We start from the raw sequence: 16,409 nt of genomic DNA, 5'->3' as shown, positions 1-16,409 counted from the left end.
TTATTTATAAATGAAACTTTCAATTACGTGCCCTACATCACCTGGATCTTCTCAATCTTTACCATACCCTACCCTACCCTACCTACCCTCCTTCATCTTCCATCCTACTGGAAGTGGTTCTCCCCATCCCTCCCCCTCCTTTCTGGTCCTACCAGACCCTCCCCCCCCCCCAAGAATTGAGTGATATGACTTACCTTTACTCTAGTTACTTTACTTTTGAAGCTGTCCATGAGATCGATGTATCTTCATAATCAATTAAATCAGTTAACAAGTGCAGTAATATTGTGCTGGCATTTTGTCTTAACACTCTTTCTCCCGGATTTCCTATATTCACAGCATATGTACACAGCATCAATTAATAAGTTGGAAATTGCAGTATTTGTATGCTGGTATTTTATCAAGACATTCGTTTTACTTGATTTTTACTGATTTATATATATATACATATATATATATATATATATATATATATTACCCAAGTGATATATATATATATATATATATATTACCCAAGTGATATATATATATATATATATATATATATATATATATATATATATATATATATATATACACACACACCTCGTTAATAAATTTGATGGCGTTATACATTTTTGATCTTCTCACCATACTCATTTATTTATTCCAGCAATGTTTTGTTATACACGGTTTGACCGATTAAAATGAATAATTAACTTCCAGAACTTCTGAAAAAGTACAGCATAAAGGTGTAAAAGTGATTTCACCATTACCATATATTTTATATGTAAGTTTATACGATAGTTTTATGTTATTGAGTAGTCACTATTACCGTCGAAATATTAAAATCAATTCTCTGAAAACAAGTCAACCAAACTTTTCAAGGAATCTTAATTGTTGCAGGAAATTAAATTTAAATAGCCCGAAGAAAGTGTTATCTTCTCCTCCAAAACTTTCATCCTTTTAGTATCAACATTATATACAGACTTTTTATATTAAATTTCATGAATTCAACATTCCGGAAAACAAAACAAAATGAATCTATATTTCGGTTCACATTTAAGTTATAATCTAGAAGTTCTGTTTTTTGGGGGGAGGGGGGAAACACAAAAAAATTGCTTGGTAATATTTAACAATTCAACCATTTTTTCGAAAATATTTAACCATATAGGAACACCAAGCTTATATGGTTTTAGTACTTTATCTGGCTTTATAACGAAATGTTAAATTTCTTGATGTTATAGCGATAACTTAGCTGGTTATCATTATATAAGATTACAGTATCGAATATAAAGTAGCATTCAACTACGAAAACAGACATGTTTAAACCTTGAAAACGCAGAACACCAACAATCCTGGTATTCTTGCATGTAACCATCTTATTAATGCATTATTATTATTATTACTAACCGAATTAAATATTTCCTCGTTTATATGTTATCTAGTACAGTTTGCATCCTTAATACTGTACAGCTGGAAAGGGAAGCGAGCCGGCCACTTAAGTGGGGCCTTTCCACATTTACCAAATTGGCAACAAAACTTCCCACTCATATTTTGAACCCTCATAATTCATCCCAGTACCTCATGCCTTATTAAATTAAACTACGTCCCTTGTGTTGTATATAGGCTTCAGTAAGTCTTCACTTCTTGGGGGATAGACATAAACAGTTTTTGCAGGAAATCGTTGGAATTCTCTGTTCAAAGAAACGAGAAACAAACACAAATTATGTTATCGGGTTTTTAAGTTTCTGTATGGTGAGAATTGTTGCGATGCTACTTTTGCCAACAGATAATAACGAGAGAAAAAAAAAATAATAATGACCTAAATAGCAAGGTTCATTTATCTAAGCATAAATACACAACTTATTATATAGAGACATTATGCAAAGGAATTTAACTAGAAAACAAAACCTTTATAAGGGTTTACTAAAATAATAGCCATATACATTTAAGATCTTATATATATATATATATATATATATATATATATATATATATATATATATATATATATATATATATATATATATATATATATATAAATCGGATCATAGTTTCATTTGACCAAACGGCGTTATCAATAGTGTTCACTCTGCTATAATATCTGACATAAACGTCTGTCAAGTAGAATGTTTCATACTTTTTATGTCATTTTGACTGCTCCTAATAAGCTACATGAAGTAACCGATATTTTCTACCTAGTATTGTCTTACTTGCACATAATTTGATATTCCACGTGTTGCCACCATTTCTGTTTTTATCGGGTTCCGGTTCTTAAGTAACAGAGTATGGGTTTAGGCACCCTTGTCTTTCATTTAATACTTGGATAACGAGACCACCATCCTGTGGCAAAAAAAAGTGTTACGCAAAATGCCGATACTTACTTATTGTCCGCTTTAAAGCGATGGGCTTGGTCTTCCATTGGACGCCAAAGTAGTAAAAAATAAGTCCAAACAGTGTTACCCCGACACCAATGAATGCTTGCAAAAAGTCGGTGTAAAACGTCATAATTAGAATGAAAAGACTGACCACGATGAATATGAAACAAAATACAAGAGGAACCTGCAAGAATAAAAAAATTAAAAAGGTATATTCACATAATGTACGATAGTAACCATTATGAGAAGCCAACAATATTATACTGGCACTAGTGACTGCTTTTTTGGTTTCTCGAAAGGGAAAACTACTGAGTCACTTTTAATGACCTTGAGCAAAGGTCAGCAATGACTATAACGCGGATCACAAATTACTATTACTGTTAGATTCGTCCAACACGGCAACCAGAAACGCTTTACTCAAAGCCGAAGACTTCATTGGTACAAATCCATTGGCCAGCGATGGAAGACCGTCATATCTCAAATTGTTGCTATTACTAAAATCGTATATAGGGTCTACACTGTTTGGCAATGTTAGAGCACAGCAAACCCTCAACAGGTAGACTACAATTATCCAAGGAACCATAAAATTAAAATTGGTACTATTGAATTAGTAAATGTTGATAATATTATGTAGTTAACATGTCTTTAGATGTTAAAATATGTTGTGTTTGATGCAGAGCCCCATATATACTGCCATGAAGTGATATGGATTACCATATACCCCTTTAAGCTTTATCAAACACCTGCAAGGTTATTGACCCCCTTTGTACTCTTGACCTTTCTCCTGGTTCCCACGACCGCATAAGAAATCTAATTGTTTGAACTGTTTTTTCAGACGTCTGGTTTTGGGCCCGTAATTGGAGACAAAGATATACATAAGAAAAGATAAAAGCACGTGCAATAGTCCTTGTACCCTGAAGCTTTGGTTAGTTCGATTATGTTGATAGGGGTAACGTAAGTTGGCTTTATATGAAAACAAAGTAAAAATATATTTATAACGAAAATAACTGCTTGCACGGCAGAACACGTATAATTAAGGAACACACTTTTTTGTTTTGTATTCTGAAACAAAATTCTCATTCGACTTCTCGGAAATGTATATTTCATGCCAACCTTACGCGTTAAGAGTAGAACCCATGTGATAAAATTTTACGTGGTCCAGGTAGGACCCTTGCAATGTCATCTGCAAATTAATCAGGTCACTGCTAGGTTATTCAGTACTACCTTCGTTGCTTCGTGGAAACATTTCATACTGCAGCTTTGATTAAAACCCATATGCAAGATTTGTTTTGTAAATATAAGAAAAACTGACGAAGATGAATTTGAGAGAAAGCACAATACTTTATTGCGATGAATACATTGCGTAACATTTTTTGATGTTATACACGCACACTAACAAGGGACGTCAGAGCCGGGAGGACTTAAAAGACAAATTCCATCCACCCCATCTCCTACCTCTCGGTTTGTAAAGGAAAGACCCTCAAACGTGCCCCTTCTCATAAGTAAGAACTGCCATTTAGTTGGTAATAAATAGTTCCCGCTTTAAAGTGTTGTATTAAACAATTGTTAAAAATGGCCATTTTATTGAGCACTGGATTTCTTTGTACGGAATGCACTAATGAACCCCATTTCGTGGTTTGGTGGTAACTTTGTGCATTGCTCCCTCAAACAGAACTAACATTTCCAACTGGCCCTCGACGTTCGTGTCGTCCCAAATTAAAGCTTGCTCAGCTGCCCCTCAATATCAATATAATACTTTAATTCTACGTTGGTATGTTAGGAATTAGTGATTTCAAGCTGTCGAAGGGTCATTATTGCATCAGCATAAAAAATATAGAATAAAAACAAAATAACAGTTTGATGTGTTGTCCATGTGTGACGTCTCGAAATGTTGCGCTATAGAGGACAAGGGCTTCTTCTATAAATAAAAATGAATCATTTTAAAAACAATATATCTCAACAATGAATATTAACCGATCAAGACGATAACTAGACATCATTTCTTTCATTTAACTTACTAGACTTCGCTACAATTTCTTTTAAAAATGCGAAGACCTACGATATATGTTAATCTCTAATATGTATGGGAGTTTAACTGTATCGTCTATACGAACCTTGAATGGACGCGGTTGGTCCGGTCTTTTCCATCGAAAATATGGTATGGCACAAAGTGTCACCACAATAAATGCTGTGTCAATAAATGATGAGAAGGTGAGCAGCTCCCATAGGTTGCCGGACAGAAGCATTATCACCGTAAGGGGTAGCTGGAGAGTTAATATTTAAAAATAAATATGTTACTTTTTACTATAATGAGTTATATTTTGTATCTAGTAATTTAGATAGGTGAAACGTCGAAAATATATTTCCTTTTCGTAGAGCAATACTTGGACTCACCGAAAACGCCATCGATGGGAGCGGTGTTTTCCATCCAATGTGAACCATTGATATCACCTCAGGGAGTAGTCCTTCTCTCGAAGCAACGAAATACATTCGTCCTCTTGCAAACGCGCCACCATTAAGGCTACCCGCTGCACTGAGGGCGACAAACAACCATATCATCCAAGAAAACTGGCCAAGTGTAGCTTCAGCAAAGTCCTTTGAAGAAATACAAACAAAGGCTGGAGTTTAAAAGGAATAAAAATCGTTTCTGTTTGGATTGTCTGTTTCCTAAGTAAATTTTTATTTTTAATTCGTCTATAAACTGATAATATTTAATCCTATTTTTTATCGAAAATAGCTGTTCATATTTTAGGTTGGTATTTTGATGGGTCGTCGTCATCGTCGTCGTCGTCGTCGTCATCGTCGTCGTTGTCGTCATCATCGTCGTCAACTTCGTCGTCAGCTTAGTCATTGTCGTCAACGTCTTCAACGTCTTCAACGATGTCGTCAACGTCGTCGTCGTCATCGTCGTCATCGTCTTCATCATCATCATGTGTTCTTAGTTTCTATTTCAAGATGTAAGAACTAATTGTGTAGACAATAATTGAAAGAAGGTGCTTAACATTGCCTGTGGCTAGACGTTATGATGCTGGTGAATCCGCACGGGTGCTCATATCCTAGGGTAGTTGTCTGAGGTGGTACTCCTTTTTGGATTTGTACTCGTACTGAAGGCTTGTTTTACTCTACTTTATAGTTATACTCACACTCGCGCTAAGAGTCTTGTACCCATACTCACGCTTACAGACTTGTACTCATACTCAGGCTTAGAGCCTTGTACTCATACTCACACTCAGAGCCTCGTACTTATGCTCACACTTAGAGCCTTGTACTCATAATCACGCTTAGAGCATTGTACTCCTACTCACGTTTAGAGCCATGTACTCATACTCACACTCAGAGCCGTTTACTCATACTCACACTTAGAGCCTTGTACTCATACTCACACTCAGAGCCTTGTACTCATAATCACGCTTAGAGCCGTTATGCTCACATTTGCACTTAAAACCTGGTACGCATTGTCGCGTTTAGAGCCTTGTATTGATACTCGCGCTTGGAACATTGTACTCATACTCGTGCTAGAAATAGTTCAATTTATAATCGTACCAATGCCGTCATACTCGTACAACAAGTTTGTTTAGCCGTATAACGATGTCCACGTGTGGTACAAAACTTGTACGCGACTCGCCTTGTGTTGACATTAGCATGTAGTGACACACACAATCATGATAGCCAACTTGAAACTGTCAATTATTCACCCAATGTTATCCTTGGCTCACAAATTTTGATTCTTATGCTTACAAAATCGTAATATAAAAGTGTTGGAATTCTGTCCATAGCAGTGTTCTTATACCTTCGTTCTACCTCATTAAACCCAACACTATGGTTTGTTAGTACAATTTCTTGCCCAGCATGGTTGGTGCCCCGGCTAGTTCCATTGTTCATGTTAGCGTGTTAATTTTATGTCATGTGTAAATACAAAGGTAAAAGAATTTTGTTATATTTTTAATAATAATAATAATTATCCATTAAACTAATAGAGTTTGTATAAAATATTTCTGTCTATTGTGCCATGTTGTTTACTTTAAATATAATACGTTTTTTGTTTTGTTTTTCAGTCTTACCGCCGCTACCACATCAGATCCTAGTATATCGGAAGGCGTCATTGCAGTCAAGTAAGCAACGTTAGTCAGGAGATATATTACAGTAACTAAAACCAAAGAAATTATCATCGCTTTGGTAATGGTTCTGAAAATAAAATTTAACAAAAAAAATGTTTTCATACATATATCTATATTATTGCAACTCAGAAATGATTATGTTCCTCTTTCATCATGGCTTTTCTTTTCATTCTAACGGAAATTGTGATTTGAAAGGAAAAGTCTTATCTTACCAAATGAAAGCAAAACCTGCAATCGCGGATCCAGAGTGTGTGGGGAGGTACACCTCTGTTCCTCTTTTACTTCACTTAAGAATTCAAGTAGTAAAATTGATTTGACATCTTGCGGACGCAGGGTCGCAGCGCCTTCTCTTTAAAATCCTGGAAATTCTCTGAAAACCCTGTTATTTATTTCTTGTGTTGATTCCAATTTTAGTATATTCACCGTCTTTCCATCTTGGTTTCTTAAAATCTATATAAAATTATTCAGTTATTCGAAAATAAAAATTGATTGCAAGCAGAGTGTAAAGAAAATAAGTGAATTTGACAGAAGACAGAATAATTTAACTGTGGTTATTTAACTTTTCTAGTTTACAGTAAAAACATTAAATATACAGAAAGAGAGATAACAAAGAAAACGGGACTTTTTGGAGAACATCAAAACCGACAATGAACATAGCGACAGCAATAAATATGTATACTTACTTTTCTGGTTTCTTTATTTCTTCGGTGATGCAAGTTATGTTATCCCTAAGATTATTAAGAGAAAGTTGCAAAATTAATTGAAGATATCAACAAATATATTTTCGGATTTCAAACGGAATTATTAGTTGGGTATTTTGAACCAACCTTTAAAAGGCATATTAACATAGTTCATGATGTGTCTGTTGAAGCTGTGCTTTTTGTTTCACGAAATAACAGATCTACGAGAATATATCAAATGTTTCATTTAGAATAAGATAACAAAAAATAGAATATACGCCATGTTGGCTAAGGAAGGACATTGTGTGAAAATACAATAAGAATGTCGTGATAATTTTGACTTTGTATCAGACAAAAAACTCTAGAAAAACAATCTCATTTTGATTTGGGAGTCCATTCTAGCTCAAGATAATACAGCAAATGTATCGCAAAACTGAGGAAACACTTACCAACCAGAATAAGCAAACATTCCGGCATAAAACGCAGAAGGCAATAGATTAAAATCGAAGTCTTTGACTTGAAAAGGTTGGTCAAAATTAGACGTATTTCCTTGCAAAAGGTTCACGAAGCCAGTAATGATGATGATGAGGAGACCCACGGTCTTGGCTGCAGTCATCAATACTTGGAGATGAGAGGTCAAAGGCACGCTGGTTGAGTTGACAAATATAATCAGACCTTTGAAAGAAGAGAATACGGTTATGGATAGAGGGAACAAAAGTTTGATAAGAACTAAGGGTATGACGAGAATGATGTGGTGAGGGGGGGGGGGCGGGGGTTAAACTACATGCAGGTGCGGATCTAAGATTTAGAATAGATGGGGTGGCTATGGGGTCCTTATGTCGACTACATGTATGGGTACGTGGGCATCACTCCTTAAATAGATATCAAATCTTAGACGTTTATATGTGGATTCTGAGTCGATAAATTAGATTCCATATAATAAGGTCCAAACGCCAGGTTGTGCTAATGAGTACTATTGAAGTTTGGTGTGGGACGGGTGGAGCCTCTACACCCAACACCGGTGCTTGACCCTGACGCTTGAACCAGGCGCTGGACCTCGGATCCTTTTCATGATTACTCCCTGATTAAATCCATGATTAAATCGAAAAACTTAGATGTGAAGAGATACATAAGAATTTCGACATACATATATAAGCGTTCTCAATCATGGAATGGGTCGATCATTTCCGCCCGGTTTGTTTGGACAATTATTTTATAAACTTTTGTCGAACAAACATGTCAGCAGCCCCCACTTCCCTCAATACCCAATGTTACAAGCTGATTGTATCACTCTGTGTATGAATGTTAATTGAAACTCCTGCAGATACCGGATATTACCATTGGTGACAATGAAGCAACACAAAAGCAACATATACATTCAATTTTTCTCTTTCGTGCGTCAATTAACGGTTAATAACTATAACTAATTAAATATTGAATGCCTCCAACCATGCACTTAAATCTTTCAGTTTTAAAATGATAGGTGATAAAATTACACTTCAATACAGGCTTGCTTGCATGGATAGGTCCATGATTACACAAAGTTTACAACGCAATTCAGCTCTAAAGAGACCGGTTTCGTGTAATATGTTATACATAAATAATACGCTATATAAACCATGGGTTACGTTACGTATATATATATATATATATATATATATATATATATATATATATATATATATATATATATCATGTCCGTTCGAAAAGAAATACAAAGACCACTCTCATTGCATTACACATCTATAGTGTGACATAATACAAAGCTACCGTATAGTGAACAATATGATTTGTATTCAAGTATACTCTTTACAGGAATCGCAAGTGAATGCGTTACCCTGGATATGTCATACACTGATTAGTTGATCCGTCGACTCCATCCCAAGTCAGAAAAAATAGACCTGAGTCTGCAAAGTGCATGGTGATATCTGTTTTGTTAAGAAATGCAGGTACACCTCTCGAGGGCTTACACCTTTATCTCGTGATAGAATGCAAAGCTACAGTGAACAATATTTGTTATATTCGAGTGTATTATTTAACAAAGGAGAACCTGCAGGTGAATAAACTACTTATATATTTATATATTCATTGACCCGTAGACATGAAAATATACATCTGTAGACAATGTCTTGCCTTACTTGTGTAATCATGCATGGAGAAACATACAAAGCAACCGGCTAGTTTCAGACCCAATGTTAATAACTCAAACACCATCCCAGCAACACTTTTTTCCGCTGCTAGTCATGTTGTTGTTAAAACTATATTACTCATCATACCTCAAGTTCTAGTTTAGTAGTCATGTACTTAATTATGTTCACAAAATATTTTATTTGTGATTAAGATAACTGATACCAAGTACATGACCGTAATCTGCGGGGTGGGGGCTGTTCCTGTGAGATTTCACTTCCTAAATGAAAGTAGGCCTATACGATCGATCATGTGAACGCCTGAACAATACGCTATTTCAGTTAGTGTTAACAAAATGAGTATATCATTTCTCCTGATTTCATTAGTCAGTATAGTGTACAAACACAAGATTCTAGGCACGTATTGTATGAATGGTGTTTGAAAAGAACACAAGATTTTAACCACTAATCACGTATATATGAACGATCGCAGATGCGATGACCGTGCGTTTGTTTTTGGTTTTCACGAGTTTTCTTAGAATAACCATAAACGTAGAGAGCTCCTAAGATTTAACCTGCGTGAACTGTGTACCAGGCTAATGTGAAACTACGGTTCTTAAATATAATTATGACCTCAATATATTTTATATAGGCCTACCAGTGCCCCAATGTTTTAACTAAGGATATTGAGGTACAGTCCTGTAATTAACCTCCTTCCCCTCCCCACCCCCACCCCTCCAGTAGGTCCCTTTGTGACATTTAAAAAAAATAATGATGACACAAATCGTACAATTAATTTACACCTCAGTTCCCCATATGCTTCCCTCAGCATATATAAACTACGGATATCATCAGCATGCCCTAGCGTGCTTATATATCTCCAATTACCTAGTGTAAAACAATGAATAAAGCAGAGCTTATAAAGTAACGTAAAGTCCTATTTTCCCCCTGCAAAGTGATTTTACCGAATAAAAAATGTCGTATTTTACCTTTCCTTTTTTGGACATGTACGTTTTTAAACATAATGCGGGCCCCTAGACCCCACCCAATGAAGGCTTTGCGCCAAGGCGATCGTGGTGTGCTCTACTTAGGGCTAGGGCCAGTTAGTTTTGTTCACTCTCTAAAAGTTAAACTTGCAGAAATTCACAATAAGCTCAAAAAAATGTTATCACTGGGGATAGTCTCACTCCTTAGAATAAAAATGAACATGTAGATACTATATTGATGGGGGGGGGGGGGGGTGTTGTGACGAGACAACTACAATTTGGGAATAGGGATGGAGGCATGCAGGCAAAAGTGAAGCGGAAAAGGTCGAGCAAGGGAAGTTTAGGGATTGGCAAAGAAAATTATCTAACCGCATAGAAGGGAAAAGGGAAAAGCATAACCTTGTTGGAGGGGCAAAGTAATGCGAGTCTCAATGGCGTAAAGAGGACGGGAATGGGTAGGGAGGGGGATAAAATCGTGGATGATAACGGCGAGCAGAGAGTGTATGATATATTATGTTTGTACAAACACTTCATGACCCTGTGACATTGCATTTACTTACTAACTACGCAAAGGGCGATGAGTCGAACAGTCCAATATGGCGTCTCCGTACACTGTCCGAGGAAAGGCGTGGTTAGATACGTCGCCACAGTGAGTGCCTGGATCGCCATATCGGCTGGAGAGAGAATCATTAACACTGTCCACACGCGTAGGTAGGCCAGAGTAGGACCGAATGCTTCTTTGATGTATGTGAATTCACCACCAGATTTAGAGAACATGGCCGCGAGTTCCGTGTAACATAGTCCACCAAATAGCGAAAGGACGGCACATACGATCCATATTATGAATGCTAATCCCACGGAACCGTTCACCCCCCTCAGAATTCCCTTAGGGGACACAAATATACCCGTACCTATCACTATACCGATAATGAATCCAATGCAAGGCACTATACCTATGATTCTTCTCAAAAATACCTTCGAATCATCAGATATTGGTTCGCTAGTCTTCATATTGCTACAGGCTTTTTTGCTTTCCTCAACCATCTACGGTGGTTAAGAGAATTTACGATAGTAACAATATTGATCAGCTATTATCGCGTACATGTGCTTACTCTCTACACTTCAAAACTCAAGTGAACAGCTATATACTCGATAAGAACACCGCAGGAATAAAATTTCTACAAACGACTCTTTATTCTGCGGGTACTTATATGCAGCCGGGATAGAATTGCTTTGCAAAGTTTTGTGAGGCCGCCAGTGCGTATATAAAATATTAGTTAATACCCGTATCCCCCTGTCGATATGTTTGCTGTAGAATTGAATGCATGGACATATTGATACTGTGATGAAACTTCAAACGGCGAGAGACAGTAAACAAACAACACAAGAAACAATTAAGTCTAAAGGAAGACACTTCTTTTACAATGATAATTGCGTTAGCTCGTAGCTTTTGAAATAAATTTTATCTCTGTAGCTCACAGTATGGCATTATTTACAGTATACCATTCTGTTCACAACTGCCGCACTGTTTTTCAAAACCGAATTCCGCTTTGGTCCTTTCCCTTTTCATCTGATACCCAAAGCTTTAAACAGAAGTTCTCCAAATCCAAGTGTTATCAGCTGGAGCTATTTCGGTTGCAGCCATTCCTCTCCTCGACCCCCTTCCCCTCACCAACCCCTAACTGATCTGAACAGCAATGACAGTTACATCATATATCCAATCACTGACTACACAGATATTCAGTTTGTATGTGAGAGAGTTCTTGAACTTCATGGTTATCAGTTGGAGCTAGTTCTGTTGCAGCCATTACCCCCCCCCCCCACCCACCTCCCCAACCTGAACCAAAAATCAATGACAGTTACATCATACCTTATCCAATAACTGACAACACAGAGATTCAGTTTGGATGTGATATATGCTCTTTAAGTTCAGCGTTTTCAGCTGGAGCTAGTTCTGTTGCAGCCAAAATTACAATCTGATGGTATTACTCTGTGTATGAATGTTAATTGAAACCCCTGCAGATACCGGATATTACAATTGTAGACCATGAAGCAACACAAAAACAACATATACATTCATTTTTTTCATGTTAATGCGTCCATGAACAGTTAATAACTAACTAATTAGATATTGAAACATGTCTGCAACCACCTAAATCTCTTAGTTTTAAATTGAGAGGTTATCCAACTACACTTAAATTAAGGCTTGCATGGATAGTTTCATGATTACACAAAGTTACAACGCGATGCAGCTTTACAATGACTGGTATCGTGTCATAATGTTATACATAAATATGCTATATAAACCACGGGTTACGTTACCGAATCTTAAATATTTCCCCAGTACTTTAAACCGGCTACTTATATACGGTGGCAGCGGTGGGATATTACTTGAGAGATATAATTAACGGCGACGAAATAATAGACAAAATAATGTACAACGCAGTAAGCATGTATACAAAACTGAATTGGACAGACAGTTTACATGTTTCATATGCAAATAGAAAAGAACTTTAGGTAAGTCTATTTAGCAAATATAGAATTCTCCATGTCAGTTCGAAAAAAATTACAAAGACTACTCTCATTGCATTAGACATCTGTCTTGTGACATAATACAAAGCTACCGTAGTGAACAATATTTGTTGTATTCAAGTATACTCTTTACAGGAATCGTCGCTGCATGCGTTATCCTGGATATGTCATTGAACACTGATTCGTTGATCCGTCGACCCCATCCCAAGTAAGAACTATATACCTGAGTCTGCAAAGTGAATGGTGATATCTGTTTTATTACGAAATGCAGGGACACCTCTCGAGGGCTTACACCTTAATCTCGTGATAGAATGCAAAGCTACAATGAACAATAGTTGTTATTTTCGAGTGGGAGAACCTGCAGGTTCTACGGTTCTTAAATGTAACTATGACGTCTATATGTTTTTTTATAGGTCTACCAGTGCCCCAGTGTTTAAACTAAGGATATTGAGGCACATTCCCCTATACACCGCCCACTCACTCAGCTAATTGCCCCCCCCCCCCCAGTAGGTCCCTTTGTGATATGTAAAACAACTACTGGTAACACGTCCTAACAATTAATTTACACCTCAATTCCCCATATGCCTTCCCTCAGCGTATATAGACTACGGCTATCATCAGGATGCCCTAGCGTGCTTATATATCTCCAATTACCAGCTGTGTAAAACAATGAATAAAGCAGAGCTTATAAAGTAACGTTAAGTCCTATTTTCCCTCTGCAAAGTGATTTTACCCAATACAATTTTTGGTATTTTACCTTTCCTTGTTTGGTCATGTAATTTCTAAAACATAAGGCGGACCCTAGACCCCACCCGATGAAGGCTTTGCGCCAAGGCGATCGTGGTGTGCTCTACTTATAGGGCTAGGGCCAGTTAGTTTTGTTCACTCTCTAAAAGTTAAACTTGCAGAAATTCACAATAAGCTAAAAAAAAACGTTATCATTGGGGATACTCTCACTCCTTAGAATAAAAATTAACATGTAGATACTATATTGATGGGGGGGGGGGGGGTGTTGTGACGAGACAACTATAATTTGGGAAGAGGGATGGAGGCATGCAGGCAAAAGTGAAGCGGAAAAGTTCGAGCAAGGGAAGTTTAGGGTTTGGCAAAGAAAATTATCTAACTGTATAGCAGGGAAAGGGGAAAAGCAGAACCTTGTTGGAGAGGCAAAGTAACGCGTGTCTTAATGGTGTAAGGGGACGGGAAGGGGTAGGGAGGGGGTTAAGAAATCGTGGATGATACAAGGCGAGCAGATAATGTATGATATATTCTATTTGTACAAACACTTCATGACCTTGTTACATTGCATTTACTTACTAAATACGCAAAGGGCGATGAGTCGAACACTCCAGTATGGCGCCTCCGTACACTGTCCGAGGAAAGGCGTGGTTAGATACGTCGCCACGGTGAGTGCCTGGATCGCCATATCGGCTGGAGAGAGAATCATTAACACTGTCCACACGCGTAGGTAGGCCAGAGTAGGACCGAATGCTTCTTTGATGTATGTGAATTCACCACCAGATTTAGAGAACATCGTCGCGAGTTCCGTGTAACATAGTCCTCCAATTAGAGAAAGGACAGCACATACGATCCATATTATAAATGCTAATCCCACGGAACCGTTCACCCCCCTCAGAATTCCCGTAGGAGACACAAATATACCCGTACCTATCACTATACCGGTAATGAAGCCAATGCAAGGCACTATACCTATTATTCTTTTCAAAAATACCTTCGAATCATCAGATATTGGTTCGCTAGTCTTCATATTGCTACGGGCTTTTTTTGCTATCCTCAACCATTTACTGTGGTAAAGAGAATTTACGATAGCAACAGTACTGATCAGCTATTTTCGCTTACATGTGCTTACTCTCTACAACTTAATCAATTGGACAGCTATATACTCGATAAGAACACCGCGGAACAAAATGTCTACACGAGACCCTTTATTCTTCGGGTACTTATCTATGCAGCCCGCATAGAATTTCTTTGCATAGTTTTGTGAGGCCGCCCGTAAGTATTCTTTAATACCCGTATCCTCCTGTCGATATGTATGCCGTAAGAATTGAATACATACTACAGATTTCTGGCAGGTCAAACTTTACATTTGAGTACATCTGCTGACAATATTTAGGCAGACGTGTACCTGTTTACTATATATCCTAGATTCACAGACCTGTGGGTAATAGAAAATTTGTTTACTTAAATATAAAATGCAATTTGGTGAAAAAAATGTTTGTGAATCTTCTTTGTTTCTTGTACGACCTAAATTAGTCATACTTTAAACCCGCCATGTAAGGGAGGGGTAGGAGGGGACGAGGGGGTGGTTACTCGCGATGTAGGTATATCTTGAACAAAACCAACCAAATTCAGTCTATTTTGGGGATTGGTGGTGTCATGTTTTTCTTAATAATGTGTGACCTGGCCTACATAAGGATAACACACCAACATTTGCACACATAATTAAATTAACCAATCATCTAGCTTACAGTAGACCTTATTCAAGTTCTATAACGTTAGCTAGGCCTATAACAAGTGTTGTCGAGTAACCCCGGGAACAATGATGTCAGCTAGGCCCCTTTTTTAAGTTTTCATTTTACCCATAAGTATATGTTGAAGTTTCTCTCCACCTACTGAATTGATCCTAGACCCCGGTCCCCCCCCCCCCAGGGGCGTCGGAAGCTATTTGGGATTGGTACGGCAGATCAGACGGTGTGGCCATCTATCATAATTGGAAGGAGGTTTGGTAGGTCAAACTACGCTACGCGCTACCATGGTTGGCGCGTAGCGTAATGGAGAAAATTTTGAAAACATGCCTCCCAGATTGCAGGAAATGGCACTTCCCGAGCTTGAAAACAAGACCCCTGCCATGCCAGAGTAGTCACATTTAGCCTACTTGCTTGTTTCATTTTGGTTCTTTATTTTTTGCCATTTTTTTTTTGCCATTCTTAGTCCTACTGTTTTTTTTTGGCGCCGTGAATATTGGTCCGGCTTTGGCCGGACCTGCCGTACCGGCTCCAACGCCCCTGCCCCCCCCCCCCATAACCAACCCCGGTCATCCTTCTCGTCGGGCCTGGTTCTAGCGTGTGTCAAGTTTGACTCCGTGGCAAGTGTCAGTAAACTACAATGTGTCGAAAATATTAGGATTCTGTATGAACTTTTATTACTTTGAACCAAAGATTTGTACAGCGCCTAGGGCGCTAGATTGATGACTTCTATATCTCTTATACATAAAACCGTGAGGCTAGTACACGCGCGCGTCTGTAGATTTCGTGCAGCGCATTCGTTTACCTTTATATAGGCTAATAACAAAGCCAACTTGTGCCAATACATGTACGCGCACGTACTCGTTGGACTTGGCTCTTCGTTTCGTGAAACTGCTTTGCTATATTTCTAAGATGGCGAACAAAACTTTTGTTTTTTCGTTATACAAATAAAGGAACTAGGCATGGAAGTATTGTTTCTAACAATATAGCAATACGTAGGTAGGTCAGAATGGGTGGAGAATCACACCGGAGTTGATATCCAAATTTATTTGCAATTATCTGTTATACATAAGAAAATTAGTTTAGTGCGATAAAGTGCGTATGATCAACATAACGCAGACATC

General features: G+C 37.7%; 1 protein-coding gene across 2 annotated transcripts; it reads right to left on the bottom strand.

Moving 5' to 3' along the window:
- Nucleotides 1–633: 633 nt before the first annotated feature.
- Nucleotides 634–14,792, bottom strand: LOC139975237 (cystine/glutamate transporter-like). 2 transcript variants are annotated; one of them, XM_071982977.1, is made up of 8 exons: nucleotides 10,828–11,391; nucleotides 7,605–7,830; nucleotides 7,159–7,203; nucleotides 6,419–6,542; nucleotides 4,752–4,952; nucleotides 4,472–4,621; nucleotides 2,364–2,541; nucleotides 634–1,673 (listed from the first exon to the last, which is right to left on the bottom strand). In XM_071982977.1, exons 1-8 carry the CDS (start codon nucleotides 11,309–11,311, stop codon nucleotides 1,609–1,611), a joined length of 1,473 nt encoding a protein of 490 aa, XP_071839078.1. In that variant the 5' UTR covers nucleotides 11,312–11,391; the 3' UTR covers nucleotides 634–1,608. The 2 variants fall into 2 exon arrangements, with proteins under 2 accessions (XP_071839078.1, XP_071839079.1); XM_071982978.1 differs by lacking the exon at nucleotides 10,828–11,391 and adding an exon at nucleotides 14,117–14,792 and having other exon boundaries at nucleotides 638–1,673.
- Nucleotides 14,793–16,409: the final 1,617 nt, after the last annotated feature.

Source organism: Apostichopus japonicus, chromosome 10 (assembly GCF_037975245.1).
Source record: "Apostichopus japonicus isolate 1M-3 chromosome 10, ASM3797524v1, whole genome shotgun sequence".
Taxonomy (NCBI): Eukaryota; Metazoa; Echinodermata; class Holothuroidea; order Aspidochirotida; family Stichopodidae; genus Apostichopus; species Apostichopus japonicus.
The sequence above is the reverse complement of the archived record's forward strand: the minus strand, read 5'-3'. Positions and strand labels throughout refer to the sequence as shown.